The sequence below is a fragment of the Propithecus coquereli genome, unplaced genomic scaffold (assembly GCF_000956105.1).
Source record: "Propithecus coquereli isolate 6110/MARCELLA unplaced genomic scaffold, Pcoq_1.0 Scaffold273, whole genome shotgun sequence".
NCBI lineage: Eukaryota > Metazoa > Chordata > Mammalia > Primates > Indriidae > Propithecus > Propithecus coquereli.
The window spans coordinates 3,135,451-3,155,168 of record NW_012148319.1 but is presented as its reverse complement, the minus strand read 5'-3'; the positions used below and the strand labels follow the sequence as shown (position 1 = coordinate 3,155,168).

Here is a 19,718-nt window from a genome sequence, read left to right as displayed (position 1 = left end):
TGAGACAGAGTCTCACTCTTTTGCCCAGGCTAGAGTGAGTGCTGTGGTGTCAGCCTAGCTCACAGCAACCTCAAACTCCTGGGCTCAAGCGATCCTCCTGCCTCAGCCTCCCGAGTAGCTGGGACTACAGGCATGCGCCACCATGCCTGGCTAATTTTTTCTATATGCTTTTAGTTGTCCAATTAATTTATTTCTATTTTTAGTAGAGACGGGGTCTCACTCTTGCTCAGGCTGGTTTCGAACTCCTGAGCTCAAACAATTCGCCCGCCTCGGCCTCCCAGAGTGCTAGGATTACAGGTGTGAGCCACCGCGCCCGGCCAGGAAAATCCTTTTAATCTGGAAACAAACATCCTTAGAAATACATTCCAGAAATTTTATTATTGCTTAATAATCTTTTCAACACCAGTTAATCTGTTCTCTTTCTGAAACTCCTAGTCAGAAACTGACTCCCATGGACTGATCTTTGAATTTTCCTATCTTTCAGTCCATTTTCTAATTTGGGGGACAATCCTTTAACCTTATCTTCCAAGTTTTTCATGGAAATTATTTCTATGAGCTTTTTTGACATCTGACTGAGCCTTTTAAAATAGCATCCAACTTGTTTAGTAGATGTATTATCTTCTCTCAGTTCTCTCAGGAGAGTAATTATAATTTTGAAAGTCTTCTGCTCCCCATTTTCTGTGACTTCCTTTTTGTTGTTTGGTTCTTTTGGTCTCTAATTTTAACACTAAAAGTCTTTCCTTAACTTGAATTCATATGTTGAAACTTAATCCCCAATACGATGGTATTAAGAGATAAGGCCTTTGGGAGGTGACTAGGTCATGAGGGCAGAACTCACAGGAATATGATTAGTGCCTTATAAGAGAGGGAGGTCTGTCTGCCCCTTCCACTATGTAAGGACCTGGCAGAAAGTTGACAATCTGCAACCTGGAAAAGAGCCCTCACCTGAACCCAACCATGCTGGCACCCTGATCTTAGACCCAGCCTAACAGAAAAATAAATTTCTGTTATTTTTAAGTAGCTAGTCTATGGTATTTTGTTATAGCAGCCCCAAAAGACTAAGAAAATGGGTGACTCTTGTCAAACAGCTAGTTTTACTTTTGTATGATAGGGCAGAGGCCTACCCATTTCGCTAGCATGTCCCAATTGTCAGTATCATTAGATCTTTTCTGTTAATGTGATCAATTTCAATATTCTGTCTGAAAGGGATTTAAGAGTAGCTGCCCACATACCAAAAGCCAAATAGCAAAAGAAAATAGGAGATCTCACTACTCAGCTGGAGATTTTCATATAACCTTCCTGTTTTCAGTACAGTCACCCATCTTTCAGTTGTTTTCTTTCTTTTTTCTTTTTTTTGAAACAGAGTTTTGCTCCGTCACTCTGGGTAGAATACAGTGGCATCATCATAGCTCACAGCAACCTCAAACTCCTGGGCTCAAGCAAGCCTCCTGCCTCAGCCTCCTGAGTAGCTGGGACTACAAGCATGCACTACCATGCCCAGATAGTGTTTTTTCTATTTTTAGTAGAGACAGAGTCTTGTTCTTGCTCAGGATAGTCTCGAACTCCTGGGCTCAAACAATCCTCCCGCCTGGGCCTCCCAGAGTGCTAGGATTATAGGCATGAGCCATTGCAACCTGGCCTGGTTGTTTTATTTCTTAAGAAATCAGAAATCACTGGTTCAACTTTACCAAAATATACACCACCATTCTCTGGGGTGGAGGGGGAGTGTTAGACCAGCTGCATGGAATGAAAGAAGGGATTTATGATTCTGTTTCTTAAATAAACTTTAAGCCAATTCTTTATTCACAGCCCCATCAAACTTGTGACTCGAGATGTACTCAATATCTTTAATTCCTTAGCCTTTGTGGCTTTATTGGAATTCTGGGACTTGAATTGGTTTGTTTCATTTCTTCATCCTACTGCTCCCAAATACACTTACATGTAATCTTTCTGAGGGCCACTAAATCAGTTGCCATTTCTCCATTTTCTTTCTGTCTTCCAAAATTGTGAAATTCTCTCTATCTCACAGTAGACAGTATTTTCTCTTACTCTTTCTGTGTAACATTTTTTTGGTTCTTTTGTGCTAATGCATCATAAGCCCTTCACTGTCATTTTAATGAAACTTCTAGAAGGCACACAAGTAAAACATACCTTTAATCTACCATGTTTAAGTGGAAGTCTCCATCTATTGTATAATTTTTTTCTTTCAATTATTTACTATCCTCTCTCATGCTAAAAAGACAAACAGAATTTTAAAAATTAATATATCCTGATGAAAGGAAAATAAAATGAAGCCAAGGGTAAGGTTGGCAAGTAAAAGACTACAACAATCGGTACAATTTCTAAAGGAAGGCCAGAAATTTGGCCCCAAGATTCCAAACAAAGTAAAAAAAGGAAAGAAGTGACAACTGGAGATTCAAAGGTAAATCAGACTAATTACTAAGAAGCCATACAGCTTTTCTCAGTTATAAAATCTAACAGAACTCTCTGCCCCAATGAATCCTCTTAGAGTAGATGATTTGTGATATGATATACTATACACCCACATGCCCCTACCACAAATCGAGAAAAACAACAGTGACATGCAATCAGCAGAATCTAATGAACACTAGTCTCGGTGAGGTCACATTTCAACTGGATACACAATATTTTATAACAGTGAACACTTAGCACTTATTATATGCCAGGCACTGTTCTAAGTGTTTTACATCAATTCCTTTCTTCATCATATCAATACAATGATCCTCATTTTACAAATTAGGAAACTGAGGCACAGGAAAGTAAGGTTTTTTGCTGAAAGTCACAGCTATTAAGTGGTGAAGCTAGGATTCAAATTGAGTTTGTTTTCAGAATCTACATTCTTAACTATTAGACATACAGACCTATAATAATACAAGTCTAAAATTTACCATTTCTCTACTGTTAGACATTGAGACTCTTCTAATTTCTTTGTATCATAAATGTGATAAACATCACTTTGCTGCAATCTCTATCAACATGTTATATCATTTTCTTATTCCTATGGGTTTTTAAATGGCCCTAATAACATAACACACCTACATTAGTGTAGAATCAGAAAATATGTTTACTCATTAAGAAGGAAATTAGTCTTGATTAAAACAACTATTACATAAATGTCCACTGACAGATGAATGGATAAAGAAAATGTGGCATACACAATACAATAGAATGTTATTTGGTTATGAAAAAGAAAACCCCGTCATATGTGACAACATGTGTGAACACTGATGACATTATGCTAAGGGAAATTACTGGTCACAGAAGGACAAATAACTGCATGAGTCTTAATTATGAGGTATCTAAAGTAGTCAAACTCAGCAAGTAGAATGGTGGTTGCCAGGGGCTGAAGGGAAGAAGAAATGGGGAGGTGCTGTTCAATGGGTATAGAGTTTCAGTCATATAAGATAAGAAAGTTCCAGAGAGCTGCTGTACAACATTGTGCTTATTTTAATACTGTACTGGACATTTAAAAATTTCTTAAGAGGACAGATCTCATGTTATGTGTTTTTTACCCATGCCACCCCCACACAAAAAACCTCCAAAAAAACCATTAAAGTCTTAATCTTGCAAAGGGAAGAAGCTTTACAAGAAGATACAATCTGTCACAGATTTTTAAATTTAGATTCAGGTGCAGTACAGCGAACTGCATTACTCTAAAATATTTATAAATCCTATGAACTACAGATTTGGTTAGCTGATCAATTTGTCTGAAATCGCTTAATAATACTTTCGCTTTTTCATTATGCTACAAAACATTCTATCCTTCCTAAAATCAGAGTAAAGAAAATAAGGGCTCTATCTGATGTCAAATTAGTTTTATTAAAGACCTTATTTCTGGCCAGGTGCAGTGGCTCATTCCCATAATCCTAGCACTCTGGGAGGCTGAGGTGGTGGATGGGTTGAGCTTGCAGTGAGCTATGGTAAAGCCACACTCTGCCCCCTAGCCGGGGCAACAGAGAGCAAGACTCTGTCCCAAAAAAAAAAAAAAAAAAACAAACAAACAAAACAAAACAGAATAACCAAGAGCTTATTTCCCAGAAATAAAAACCCTAAATCAAAGGCTTAAGTTTAAGTTCAAAGTTTACAGAACATGTTTTAGGTAACTGCATAATGTCATAAAATACACCTAGGTTATGAAACATTAGAAACAATGGTACATATTATTAATTTCTTAAGCTCCAAATTTCTAAATGAACTCATTTGGTTTCTTTCCTTTCTCTTTTTGTTTTCTTTGTCCTTCTAACCTATGTTATTTGGGGTCAACATCTCATGGTAAAAATGAAAAAAGTTCCACCTGCTTGACTCCTTGCATGTATTAAGTTTGTATTAATCCAAAGTTTATCTGATAGACAGACAATAACAAATGTTGATGAGGACGTCAAGAAACTGAAATCCTTATAGCATTACCGGTGGGAAGGTAAAATAGTGCAGCCACTTTGGAAAAGAGTTTGACAGCTCCTCAAACTTGTTCATTACCACAAAACATGGAACCAACCCACATATACCCATTGACTAGATAAGAAATACAAAATGTAGTATATCCATAGTACACAATATTATTTGGCAATAAAAAGGAATGAAGTATTGATACATGCTACAAACTGGATGAACCTTGAAAATATCATACTAAGTGAAAGAAGCCACTCACAAATATCCGAAATATACAAATCTACAGAGACAAAGTAGAGTAGTAGTTGCCCAAGGTTGGGAGGTAGGGGAGAATGAAAAGTGGCAGATAAGGGGTATGGAGTTTCTTTTCAGGGTGATGAAAATATTCTAAACATAGATTATGGTGATGGCTGAACAACTGTGAATATTCTAAAAACCATTAAATTGTATTCTTAAATGGGTAAATTATGGTATGTGAATTATATCTCAATAATGATTTTTTTAAAATGTATCTGGTAGCTTTCTGAGTGCAAACACAATGCAAAGCCTTGTTTCTTTCATATCAGTGTCTAAATAACCATTGCTCGTTCTAGTGACACAGCAGCATTATAATTTATGGAAAATACCCTAGTAAAAATTTTAAAATCAGCATGTTAAAATAGCTCTGATATGAAATCAGCCTTAAATTTAAATTTTAATTCTGCACCTATTCCACAATTATAGTCATTCTCTTGGAATCAAAACTTTAACATAGATACATTTTAAAAGCACCTAAATAGAAAATTTATTTGCCCATGCTGCCATTTGGGGGGTGGGTATTTAAATCTGAACTCTACTTGCTTTAAAAATTGTTAATAGCAGTAACAAGGCTGGGCATGGTGACTCACACTTGTAATCCCAGCACTCTGGGAGGCTGAGGCTGGAAGATCCCTGGAGGTCAGGAGTTCGAGACTAGCCTGGGCAACATATCAAGAACCCATCTCTACAAAAAATTCTTTTGAAGTTTGCCAGGCATCGTGGCTCAGGCCTGTAGTTCCAGCTACTTGGGAGGCTAAGGTGGGAGAATTGCTTGAGCCTAGGAGTTTGAGGTTACAGTAAGCTGTGATGATGCCACCGCAGTCCAGCCTGGGCAACAGGGCAAGACCCTGCCCTTGAAAAACCAACAAAAACAACAAAACCAAACACAAAACAGTAACAAGGAGCTAAAGAGATTCATAATATACATTATATAAATAATGTTAATCTACAAGTATAAATCATACCTTTTGATTTCTTGTCCTTTTTGCTTAGGAGATTCACCTCCATTCAGGATCTGTTCCAAATTCTTTGTTTCTACTGATCCATTTGGTTCTGAATTAGATAGTCCAAGTAATGATCTTACCCGCTGAGACCGTACATCTAATATTGTATCTGTGTAACCTACTTCCTGAAGATACCTATAAGAGAAAATTAAAAATATTAAATTTTACATACTGTTAAACACCATCCAGACTCACAATCACATCAAGGATTTTTAGAAAAACCTATAATCCTATAAAATACACTCTTTCTTTGTCTAAGTATCTTCCTTCTCTATAGACTAGTTCCAGTTCACAAACTCCTGGCCTCAAGCAATCCTCCCACCTGGGCCTCCCAAAGTGCTGAGATTATAGGCGTGAGCCACTGTGCCCAGCCCAGACTAGTTCCAGTTCTAATAGAACAATGTCCATCACAAATCAAAATTTAAATAAAAAAGCATGAAGTATGGCTAAGATTGATTAAGAGCCAATTATCCTGAAACCTAAAAAGCCCTAGTGTCTTAAAAAGCTTTTAGGAGTTGATTTTGTGTGTTTGTGTATTTTTTAATGTCTAAGGGGTGGTAGAGAATGAGCAGAATTGAACATCAGAACAGCAACATGCTAAGTTTAGACCTAGTTCTTAATCAGAGATTGATGGACCAGCTAATTCTCCTTCTAGGACCTAAGATCCTATAGCACTTCTCTAGTCCTGAGGTTTTCAAGCTTTCTCTGTATCTAAATCAGGGAACTTGACCTAGGATCCAGAGTGAGATTGGAAAAGAAGCGACCAGATCACAATATACACATGAGTTGTGAAAGGCTTTGTGTGACAAATTATTTAGGAGGCTAATAAAGGATGCTAAAAAGGAGTCTTAAATACTGCTGGCAGAAGAATAGAAGGCTTTTAGGTTAAAGCTAACAGCAGGGAGATTAGTTAAGACACTAACACAGCAAGAAGTAGAGAAGAATAAATGTGAGAAAAATAAGATATAATATTTCTGATTTGATGCCCAAATGAATGTGGCAGCAGAATGATGGATGTGAGAATTTGGGGCAATTTTCAAGTTTCTAGTTTGGGTGGCTAGATGATGGTTTCACTCAATGAAACGGGGAACGGAGAGTCAGAATCAAGTTTATAGGGTACCTAGAAGACAACCATGTGGTGTCTGGAAAAAAATCAAGTGACAGTGGTTAGTAGGCACATGGATGAGACGTGTCAAAAGCTCAGAAGAGATTGGGCTGGGTATATAGATTTGGGCCATTAGTCTTTGGTAGTATTTGAAGCCATGAATTTAAATGAAATCATTCAGAGAACAAGCATAGTAAGGAGAGAAAACCTGGTGACACAAACATCTAAAGGGCTAGAAGAATAAGAGAAACTCAAAGGAAAATAAAATACTTTAAAAATTAAGGGAAAAAAATTACAGCAGAGAGTGGTGTCATGTGAGCAAAAATAAAAGTTTCAAAAAGGAATAGATAATGTCAAATTTTTCCAAGATATTAAATATGAACAACAAAGGTTTCTTGAACATGTTTGTGATAGCACCTTCAGAGGAACACCAAAATGGAAAACAGACTGGACAGCTGAGATATGAACAAGAATGAAGACACAGAGATAAACTATCCTTAATGAGTTTGGCTATAAAGTCAAAGGGAAAGGGAAAGGTGAGAAAAAAGACAGACTATAAATCCAGGCAAAAGATTAGACATTTATGACAGAAATGCCGTGCAACTAATTTCTCTACAGCTGTCCTCATTCTTCCTCTAAAATACACAATCCTCTTTTTGGGGAACAGTTCCCACAACACTTTAACCATCTGGTGTGAATGAACTGCCAAGATCTCATACAACCCAGGTAAAAATGACTGACTCATAGGCAGTTATTAGATCAAATCGAGACAATTCCAATCCTTCTCAGAAATTGTTCTCTCTTAAAATGGGGTACTCTGCCATATGGAAAAAGGTGGTTTTCAGTAGAAAAGAATAAGGCTGGTACAGAGTGGAGTAGAAAACCAGAGAATATGAATGTATCCTTGCTGTTTTCAGTCTCTTGAGCAGTTCTGCAAGCTACTCCACCTCTTGACTTTCTGATACTTGGCTGGTCCGCATTTCCTTCAATGCTGGTAGTTACCCCAGCATTTTTCCAATCAATCTTCCTTTTGTTCAAGTTTTAGCCACTTACAGTAATCCAGATTTGATAAATACCTTCTTGAATGGAACACAAGAAACTGAGGTAATAGATACGAGGTTTAAACACATTTACAGAAAGAAAGGCAAGTTAAGGGAGTTCTCACCTGATGGCCTTTATATTTTCAGTAAAGCAAAGCTTGAGATGCTCTAGTAAGAGCAAGGAGTGGGCTGAGATGTGGTTAAAGTTTAGAATAACCACTGAGGACAATGGGAGCAGGGGATAATTAGGGTTATAGAGAAAAGCTCTCTGCAAAGTTTGGACAGGAAACCATAAATATATAACGGCATTCATACGATTCTGTAATTTTAGTCCAAGAGTTAACTAGTAGAGGAGGCAGAGAGTAAAACTGAATTAGGGCTGGGGTTTTGCGCCAAGTTTAGTAAAATGACTAGTGGGGAAGGGGTGAGCAGCAGGCAGCAAGAAAGCTAAGAGTACCAGAAAAGAGTAATGGATTACGGGCTTCATGCTGGAGCTAAGAAAACAGAAATAAAATTAAAGCAACTATCGACAGATGGTAAAGAAAATGAAGTAGTCAAGAATCTAAAGATCAAAGTAAAGTCAGAGGGTAAATAACATGAGAATTGGAATGACAGAGGTAGAACACATGATGACTGCCCAAACTATGGAATATTACAGAGGTAGTACAGTTTTAGGTAATAAGATCGAGAGCCTGACCACACACTTCACAGGGTTACTGAACTAAAGGTAAAGATGTTCAGAGTTAAGAAGGTTAAGCAATTGTAAATTACCTAGGTTAACAGTAGGATGCAAATTCTCAAGTTTTCAAAATATAAGGAAAAGAAAAAATATGTAAAAAGGCAATAAATAAGATTTGCTCCAGAAGTATTAATACTGCCAATACAGCAAAGAAATCAAACATCAAAAAGGTTCCTTAAAAATTAAAGGAGGATTTGGCAATCCACTTCTGAAAAGTTTCAGATGACCTATTCCAGAAGGAATTTCAGCTAAATTCCTACACTATACCAGTCACACCCCCACTTATAAAAGAAACTAAATGTGTGAATTTTGCACTGACAGGGATGGAGAGGTCTAAAAGCATGAACTCTATATTGTTTTTGTTCTGGCCTTCAAGTCATCCAGTCTTGGAGACATTCTACCCTGCAAATAAGAAAACATCATCATCCTGAAACTCAGAGGAAACAAATTTTTAAAAAGATCCAAGTATCTACAAAGCAAAAAAGCAGCAACACAAAAAACATACACATTGTCCCACTACAACTAAATGATTCTTTACGTGCAAATTAACTTAAGTACTTTCATACCTAGATCCTTAAAGAAAGCTGAAAATAAATCATTACTCACTGTCTTAACAGCTGTCTGCCTTGCTTCCACGTTAACTGGCTATTCTGGGGTGCTGTGGGAGCCTCTGTGTCTTTGGTTTCTTCTAAAAATTAAAAAAAAAAGAAGTTTTACATACCTTATTTCAACTCTTGTAAATATTGCTAAAGTTTTCTTAGGGATTAATTCCTTAAAAAAATACCTAAATATTCCTAAATATTTCCTAAACACAGGAAAAAATTAACTTTAATTAGTTACCGTGGGTCACTCATTTTAAGTGTGTTTGTCCCAATAACCCAATCATTTAGATACTATCCTCTTCATCTTAAAATGAGAAAAACTCATTGTACTTGATTACTATCAGGGATTCAAAAATCAAAGGCCCAGGCTTTGAGATGAAATTACGAAGATCACTGGAATTATTTTTTATTAGCTACTAGAATTCTGCTGAATTGATTGCTTTTGAAATTAAAAAGCTGTATTACATAAGCTATTCAAAAATCAAGACTAAGATATTAGGTATATATAAAAATGCTGAATAACTGATTTTTGAGTCTATATCAGTAGATGTTAAGTCTATACAAGACTTAGCCAATTTCATTTTTGTAACTAAGAGTTAAACCAAAAAATAGTTTTTACTATAGGTAAAGAGTCATGTTTTATTCTCAGATAATGAAGTGTATGCCAAAAAAAAACCGAGTTTAATAAACAGTGTAATTTCAGGTGAGTTAAGCTCTCTACAAGTATCTCAAGTGAAATTTAAAACTACTTATTGGCACTTATATTACAGAAATATTTTCTCATAAATTCTCATTATTACAATAATGACAGTGAAGAAGAGAGGGCTTGGAAGACCAACTCCCACAATAAATGTTGAGAACTCTTAGACTGGCTCAGAGTCATTGTTAGGCTCCTAGACTCCTCAAAGCCACTAAATACTTACTGGTTATAATTAAAGTATCCTCTGTAGGCATTACTCCTCTAACCCTAACAATCACATTATTAGTAACTTTTTATTCTTCCCCCATCAAAAGCACATCTTTGATTTCTAGAAATAATCCGTTTTCTAATAGTCCCATGCTTATTTTTCTATTTATAATTGGTTCTATTTATAACACTTTGTTTTTTAATCACATATACCACATAACCATTGAAGGAAAAAAGACATTCAAAAAAAAGAAGAAATACAATTGCCCCAAATCCTATCACCAAGAGTTAACAACTGTTAGTACTTGAGAGTTTATTATTCCATATTTTCTCCGCGAAAATATATACATGACTAACATAACCCCCTCCCTTTAAAAAAATGGGCCAAGGTGTGTCCTGCACTATAATCTGCTTTTGATACTTAATGTATCTTGAATATTCTCTATATGGCTGTATAGATTAACATGAAAAATGATTAAACAATATTCTATAGAAAGTATATACCTATTTAACCAATCCTCTAATGTTGACATTAGTTTCCATTTTCTCACTATTATAAATGTTGCTAAGGATATTCTTGAAGTACATCAAATATATAGCTAAAGGAATTTTTGAACACGTCCATGTAATCAGTACCTAGATGAAGAAACAAAACATTATCAGCATCCCTAAAAAGCTTTCTTGTGCCCTCCAGTCACTAGCCACTCTAAAATGGGTATCAATACTATCCTGATTTTTAACAACTAGATATTGGAATCTGATATAAATTATTTCTATCAATTTTCAATTTCATGTGATCTATCCATTTTGTCACGTTTGGCTGTAGTTTGCTCACTTCTGTTCTAAATAGCATTGCTATAATAACATATCACAATATATTTATTCTAATGGTGAAAGACAATCTCACTGTTTTCGGATTTTCACTATAAATAATGATACTATGAACATTCTTATACAAGCCTTGTGGTTAACACACATTATGTATTTCAAGGAGTGCAATTACTGGGTCATAGGGTATGTATGCTATATTCACTTTAGTAATATTGTCAAGTCACTTTCGGAGCAGCATTATGAATTTACAATCCTAGCAACAATTTCTACAAGTTCTGATCACTATCATTCCACATCCTCATCAACACAGTTTCAGCCATTCTGGTCAGTGTCTAATTGTATTCCATTGTGGTTTTAAGTTGTATTTTTTCAATACCAATAAACATCAAGCATCATCTCATATGTTTACCGGCCATTTAGATATCCCCTTTCATAGGATGCCTTTTCAAGTTTTTTGCCCATTTGTCTATCAAATTGTCTATTTTCTAAATGTACAACAAAGGGAGCATTTTTACATATTTGGATACAATCCCTTTTATAAGGTTAACTTAGGCTATACATATATTTGTACTGAGAGAGGGATATAAACACTTGCATGTCTTGTACTTCTATCAAATCAATATTTTGCACATTTTCTTTTTTACATCGATTTATCTGGGGGTATATAAAAGGCAACATTGTTTCACTTAATATTACATCCATGTATTATTTGACATAAATAATTTTATACCATGTTATTTGCTTGATGTATTTTTGTCAGTCTCTTTGTTTTGTTTTCCACTAAACATGTTGTATAGTTGTTTTCTGTTTTTTTTTTTTTTTTTTTTTTGAAGAGACAGGGTTTCATTCTGTTGCCCAGACGGAGTGCAGTAGCATCATCATAGCTCACTATAGCCTCCAACTGTTGGGCTCAAACAATCCTCCTGCCTTAGCCTCCAGAGTACCTGGGACTGCCAGTGTATGCCACCATGCCCAGCTAATTTTTTTGTTTTGTTTTGTTTTTAAGAGACAGGTCTTGCTACATTGCCCAGGATGGTCTCAAACTCATGCCCTCAAATGATCCTCCCACCTCAGTGCTGGGATTTATGGCGCTGAACTACTGCACCCAGCTGTTTTCTACTAAACGTCCTGAATAGTTTTTCTACACAAGTAAAAACATTTAACTTTGCAGTTATTACGTCTCCTGTAAATAAGTTACTTTGATATTATTTTATTCCTCAACTTGAAGAAGTTTTAATACTTAAGTTTATAGAGATAAAAAGATTTATTTTACCACAACTTCAGCTGTGCGCAGGAGAGATTTACCTGCTAATATAACTGTTGCACTGAGCAGCTAACCAATACTGATTTTGACCTTTATTCCAGGTACAATGTGTATTTAACTAGCCTGCTTCCTCATATCACACAGACCAAGCCCTCTAGTTCTAGAAAGTGTTTACTTACTTTCTGATTATTGTGGCAATACTGAAAAGAAAATGAGTCAAAGAAACGCTCTAAATCAATCAAGTTTCTTCTGGTGAAGCCACTGTATGCCCTCTAATTGTAATAGAACTACTGTAGCAAACAAAGTTCAAAATATATAGACCTTCTTTCTATTATTTATGCTTGCTTTTCCACAGAGATCATAATACAGTTTCCTCACACTCGAATGAGCCTTCATAATCACTAAAAAGCCACATTTGCCGGGCGCGGTGGCTCACGTCTGTAATCCTAGCTCTCTGGGAGGCCTAGGCGGGCGGATTGTTTGAGCTCAGGAGTTCGAAACCAGCCTGAGAAAGAGTGAGACCCTGTCTCTACTAAAATTAGAAAGAAATTCATCGGACAACTAAAAATATATAGAAAAAATTAGCCGGGCATGGTGGCGCATGCCTGTAGTCCCAGCTACTCGGGAGGCTGAGGCAGGAGGATCGCTTGAGCCCAGGAGTTTGAGGTTGCTGTGAGCTAGGCTGACGCCACGGCACTCTAGCCCGGGCAACACAGTGAGACTCTGTCTCAAAAAAAAAAAAAAAAAGCCACATTAAAGAAAATCTATGCCACTCCTATCTTGGTCTCTTGATTTTATATATATAACAACTGGAACAAATAATAAATAGTTTTGCTGCAAAAAACTGAAAGCAGACAAAAAAATAAATCCACTGCAGGCTATACATATGGTATATGTTTCTGTCAAGTTCTAAGTACTTAATATTGAACTAAAAACCAATTAACTAAATTTTTACTGTAACAACTAACTTTAAAAATCCACATATAAGTTTTGTTTTTCCTACCATATATGCTTTGACTTTATTAGGTATGGGACAACTATAGAAGGAGATGAAAAACTGTATATTCAAACGAAGTTTTTTTTTGTCTTAGTAACTAGCAACTGAGAACAGTATAGCTTTTAATTTGCACTATCAAAAATGTGTATATAACTGAGTTCTAGACATACCTCAGAAATAAGAAATTGCTAGTAATATTCCCAAATCCTAATCAAAATATTGTCTACTCTTTCTGACTACTCAAATTGTAATCATACACAGCCCTAAAATTAGCATTAAACTGTTAGCCCTGTCCTATAACCAATCCCTCCCTTCACTGCATAATTGTTCATCAGATACTACTCTAACACTCACTATCTGTTTTATAAAGAGCAAAGCCAACCAGAGATAATTTTTTCCTTCTCTCTTATTTGGCTGACTCTGTAGTTACCAAACCCAGTCAAATTTCCAATATGTTTAGAACTAAAATGAGTTAATCAGAACTTCTCCAGATTAAAGGGATTTTTTAATAATAATAAAGCTTATACAGGCTGGGACAAAAATTGTCCAGGTAGAAAACCAGTTATTCCATTAGCTTCTAGCTCTAATTACTACCAAAAATACACCCACAGTTCTACACAGGTTTCAATGCAAGGAAAATAGGACAAGTAAGCTCATGATTTAGAAATAGAAAAAACTACTTACCTTTATTTATTTAATATTTTTTCAAATTCTAAATAGTTTACAATAGTTAATCATCTGTCTAACTAATGCTGTCAAAGCAAAACAGGGGGAAAGACAACATGTCTGCCACATAAAAGTGTCCTTTAAAAAAAAAAAAAAAAGTAACAGAAGCATCAAGTTTACCTGATTCAAAGGTTGGCATTTTCAAATCACCTTGGTTCAGTTCTGTGCCGTATTTTAATTTGTGATATTTTGCCCTGAAAATTTAATAATATATTGTTAAAAAAATTTCTTCCTTTTGTGACTATTACATTACTCCAATAACAAAACATTAAGATGAATGTGTTTCTTTAAACTTTATTTGCAAAGAACACCAAAGAATGTACCACTGTAAAAGAAAAAAAAAAGTAAATTTTCCAAGTAACACATATATCCAAGTGAAGAAAAATTTTCCCTGATCTTTTTAATTCCAAAATTTTAATTCTATAACAAAACACATTATTTCAATTTAACTTTTTAAATCTCTTTTGCTTTTATTTTCCCATATACAAATCTAATCAAAATATCATCTTGTATTTGGGCAAGGATTTATACCTTTTAGAAAGCTGTTAAATACACTGTACAACGGTATAAACGAGAATACTATTGTTCTACTTGATTTATAAGAAAATGAAGCACACATACCTTTCTTGTTTTAATGCATACTCTAACATCTTTATTCTTCTTACTAAATCCTTCTTCAAGTTCTCCTGACCTTTTCTTTCCCCTTGTAGAAATGCTATCCGGGCCTAACAATATAAAAGATACATTATTTTCATTTTTCCTTAAACATATATAGGGAACTGAAAAGAAGAAAATAATAAATGCGAACCTTTGCATTTTTACTCATGACAGCAAGATTTAATTCATAAAAATGGTCGACCAAACTTTCTGTTAGATAACATGATCACTTTAAAAATAAATATAACTACAAATTAGCTATTTGCTTGTAGTCAATCCTTAGGATCCCTAATATTAATATTTAATCTTTATATAACCTTGAAAGGAAATTTTTATACATAAAAATTGCACCTAATTCCTAACATACAAATCACAAAGAACTGAAAAGCAGTATTATAGTCACAAGCAGATATATATATTTCAGAAAATGAGACACTGCTTATTTCAAAAAAATAGTTGAAGAGTATTTTGGAAGTTTTTCTTTCCTGAAACACTAGAAAATTTATAATCATTCCATTCTACCACCCCATTCCAAATTGTGTTTCAATTTTTGTGATACCAGATAGGCAAATAGTTTGTTGGGCCACCATACAATCTATGACCTCGTTACTTTCTGTTGTCATTTTTCTACTGTGAACGGATTTTTTTCTTCTTAATTGTGTTATTTCTCAAGAAACGCAATTCTTTGCCTTTTCTGGCCCTTCCCAGCATGTCAGCCTCCTTTACCCACCCCACACTAAAGAATAAGGTTGAAAGACACTGGCATCTATATGTGAATATTTACCATTATGCACATATTCACAACAAAACTTTCACATAGGGTAGAATGCTCTTACTGAGATGACGCACAGGTATATTTATTTGTTCAGTAGGAGACAGAAAGCCACTTAGTAAGCTAAACTGTCATTAAAATAATCACTATTATCAAAAACTCTTCTCTATTATCTTTAAAAAACTCACGAAATCATCCCCAACTCTTCAACACCTGAGAAATTATAAACAGATACATAACACTTATAAACATAACACTTATAAACACAAGTTTCCAAATAAAAATAAAGGTCTGGGGGAATGGCAAAGATTCAGAACCTAACAGTCTAAGATCCTGAAAAAAAAATAGCATGACTTATCACCCACTCTCTTGAGCTATGGAGCAAAGGTAAAATATGTCAATTTCATTATACACTTTCAAGGAAGATTCTGATTGGGTTTTTTCTCCTGTACAGACAGCCTATGGTTAGCGTGAGTACACCCTAGGTTAATGTAAGTATACCCTATGATGTTCGCACAACAATGAAATTGCCTAGTAACACATTTCTTACTTCTCAGAACATTATTTCCTGTCGTTAAGTGATGCATAACTGTGTTAATAAAAGGTTCGATACGGTAACAAGATATCACAACTATACACCTTTGCATACCTAACAGACTATCAAAAATACATTAAGCAAAAATTGACAGAACTGAAGGGAGAAATGGACAATACTAGTTGGAGATTGCATCGCCCACTTTAAATAACGTAAAGAACGAGACAAATGATAAGTAATAAAATAGAAGATCTCAACAATACAGTAAATCAACTAACTCTAACAGACAGACACAGAACTTTTACCCAGTGACAGAATGCACATTCTTCTCAAGTGCACATGGGACGTTCTCCAGGATAGACCATATATGTAAAGTCACAAATTAAGTCTCAATAACTTTAAAAAGACAAAGTTTCTTCTCAGATTATAACAAGATGAAGTTAGAAATCAACAACAGAAAGAAAACTGAAAATTCACAAAGTTGTGGGAATTAAACAACATACTCTTAACCAATGGATCAAAGAAGAAATCATAGGGAAGTCAGGAAACAGACACAAATGACAACAGAAACACAACATACCAGAACTTACGGGACACAACGAAAGCGCTGCTAAGAGGGAAATTTATAGCTATAAATGCTATATTAAAAAACAAGAAAGATCTCAAACTATACAACTTAAGAAACTTGAAAAAGAATAATCTTATCTGAAAGCTAGCAGAAAGGAAATAAAGATTAGAGCAAAGATAAATGAAACAGAGAAAAATCAGTGAAACCAAGTCACTTCTTTGAACAGATCAAATAAATTGACAAACCTTTCCTAGATTGAGAAAAAAAAAAAAGAGAGGACTCAAATTACTAAAATCAGAAATGAAAAAAGACATTATTGGCCGGGCGTGGTGGCTCACGCCTGTAATCCTAGCACTCTGGGAGGCAGAGGCGGGCGGATCGTTTGAGCTCAGGAGTTCGAAACCAGCCTGAGCAAGAGTGAGACCCCGTCTCTACTAAAAATAGAAAGAAATTAATTGGACAACTAAAAATATATAGAAAAAAATTAGCTGGGCATGGTGGCACATGCCTGTAGTCCCAGCTACTTGGGAGGCTGACGCAGGAGGATCCCCTGAGCCCAGGAGTTTGAGGTTGCTGTGAGCTATGATGACGCCATGGCACTCTGGCCCAGGCAACACAGTGAGACTCTGTCTCAAAAAAAAAAAAAAAAAAAAAGAAAAAGAAAGAAACAATGGTGATATAGCACCTCTTGTATACTCCTGGATAAAGCTGGAACGCATTCTACTAAGTGAAGTATCCCAAGAATGGAAAAACAAGCACCACATGTACTCACCATCAAATTGGTATTAACTGATCAACACATAAGTGCACATATTAGAATAACATCTATTGGATGTCGGGCAGGGGGGAGGAGGGGACAGGTATTTGCATACACAAAGTGTGCGATGCACACCATCTGAGGGATGGACACACTTGAAACTCGGACTTGGGGCGGGGGGTGGGGCAAGGGCAACATACGTAACCTAAACATCTGTACCCCCATAATATGCTGAAATAAAAAAAAAAAGAAATTGGAACCCTTGTGCACTACTGGTGGCAATGTAAAATGGTATAGACACTGAGGGAAATATGGCAGTTCTTCAAGAAAAAAAACTCACATAAGGAGAAATAATCTGAACAGGCCTGTATCTATTAAAAAAAAATCAACAATTAATAACCTTCCAAAATAGAAAGCATCAAGCCCAGATAGGTTCACTGGCGAATTCTATCAAACATTTAAGGATGAAATTATATCAATTCTCTACAGTCTCTTCCAGAAAACAGAAATAAAGGGAACACATGCTAACTCATTTGATGAAGCCAGCATTACCCTAATATTAAAACCAGGTAAAGTACATTACAAGAAAGGAAAAATATAGACTGATAATCCTCATGAACATACATGCAAAACTCAACAAAATATTAACAAACACAACAATGTATACAAAGAATTACACATCAAGACAAAGTAGGGTTTAACTCAGCTTTGCAAGGCTGATCAACATTCAAAAATGTATTAATGTAATCCATCATTAATTGGCAAAACAAGCTAAAGAAGAAAACCTCTAAGATCATATTAACAGACGCAGAAAAGCATTTCACAAAATCTTATCCCCATTTGTTTTTTTTTTTTTCTTATCCCCATTTGTGACAAAAACTCTCAGCAAACTAGGAATAAAGGGAACTTCCTCACCTTGATAAAGAATATATACCAAAAACCAATAGTTTAAATACCATATTTAATGATGTGAAACTAGAAGCTTTCCCCCCTAAGGTCAGGAACAAAGGAAGAATGCCCTCTTTTATCACTCCTATTCAACATCATATTCAAAGTCTAGGCTAATGCAATAGACGAGAAGAGAAAAAAAAAAAAAGAACAAAGATTGAGAGGGTAGAAATAAAACTCTGTTTGCAGATGACATGACTGCCTATGTTGAAAATCCTAAAACGCCAACAAAAAGAATCCTGGATCAAATAATCAATTATAGCAAGGTTGCAAGAAATATACAAAAGTGCACTGCTTACCTGTATAACAGCAATGAACAACTGGAATTTGAGATTTAAAACATAACACCATTTACCTTAGCACCAAAAACTGAAATTCTTAAGCATAAATCTAACAAAACATGCAAAGGAGGAAAATTATGAAACACTCTGCTAAGAGAAATCAAAAAAGATCTAAATAAATAGAGAGATAGTCCATGTACATAGATAGGAAGACTTAATATTTTGAGATGTCAATTTTTCCTAATTTGATCTATAGATTGAATGCAATCCCAACAAGCTGTTTTGTGGATCCTGACAAACTGATTCTAACTAAAGTTTATATGGAAGGGCAAAAGACCCAGAATAACAAACACAACATGGAAAAACAACAAAGTTGGAGTACTGATACTAACTACCCAATATCAAAACTGACTATGAAGCTACTGTGATCAAGAAGGCGTGGTACAAGTAAAAGAATAAACAAATAGGTCAATAGAACAGAATAGAGAGTCCACAAATAGACCCCCAAAAATATAATCAGCTGATCTTTGACAAAGTAATAAAGAATAGTCTTTTCGACACATGGTGCTAGAACTGGATATCCATATGAAAAAATATTTATGTAGACACGGACCTTATTTTTTCAAAGAATTAACTCAAAATGGATCATAGGCCAAAACTATAAAACTGCTACAAGATAACACATGAGAAAATCTAGGTGACCTTGGGTTTGGTGATGAGTTTTCAAATACAATATGAAAAGCACAATCCATAAAAAAATGGGTAAGTTGGATTTTATTAAAATTAACAAACTTCTGCTCTGCAAAAGGCACTGTTAAGAGAATGAAAAGACAAGCCGCAGACTGAGAGAAAATATTTGTAAAATGCGGGGAACGTGGCCAGTGTTCCCTGCAAAAAACCGGGTCCCTTTGGTAGAGTTGCAAGGGATAAGAAAATAATAGAGAGAAATGGAAAATGGAAGAAATAAAAGAATACACTGAGACAAAGATATAGTTTTATAAGTTTATAAAGATTATAGGCAAAGCGGGAGCTCAGGGGGCTCAGACCTCTCCGTTGGTCTCAAAAGCTCCGAATGAGGTCTTACATGGTAACTTAGAGAAAATAGTCTTTGGGGTTTTCTAGACATAATATCATAGCATCGGCAAAGAACGAGAGTTTGATCTCGTCTGTCCCCATTTGGACACCCTTAATACCCAGCTCTTGCCTAATTGCTATGGCAAGGATTTCGACCACTATGTTGAATAGAAGTGGAGATAGAGGGCAGCCTTGTCTGGTTCC

General features: G+C 35.4%; 1 protein-coding gene across 2 annotated transcripts in view; it reads right to left on the bottom strand.

Moving 5' to 3' along the window:
* STRN3 (striatin, calmodulin binding protein 3) overlaps positions 1 to 19,718 on the bottom strand; it is a 103,002-nt gene that overhangs the window by 40,699 nt on the left and 42,585 nt on the right. For both annotated transcript variants that reach the window (XM_012647889.1, XM_012647890.1), the window contains exons 2-5: positions 14,544 to 14,647; positions 14,043 to 14,116; positions 9,202 to 9,283; positions 5,673 to 5,846 (exon numbers count right to left, since the gene is read on the bottom strand). In XM_012647889.1, coding sequence (XP_012503343.1) covers positions 5,673 to 5,846; positions 9,202 to 9,283; positions 14,043 to 14,116; positions 14,544 to 14,647 — 434 coding nt within the window. The remainder of the gene's footprint in view (positions 1 to 5,672; positions 5,847 to 9,201; positions 9,284 to 14,042; positions 14,117 to 14,543; positions 14,648 to 19,718) is intronic.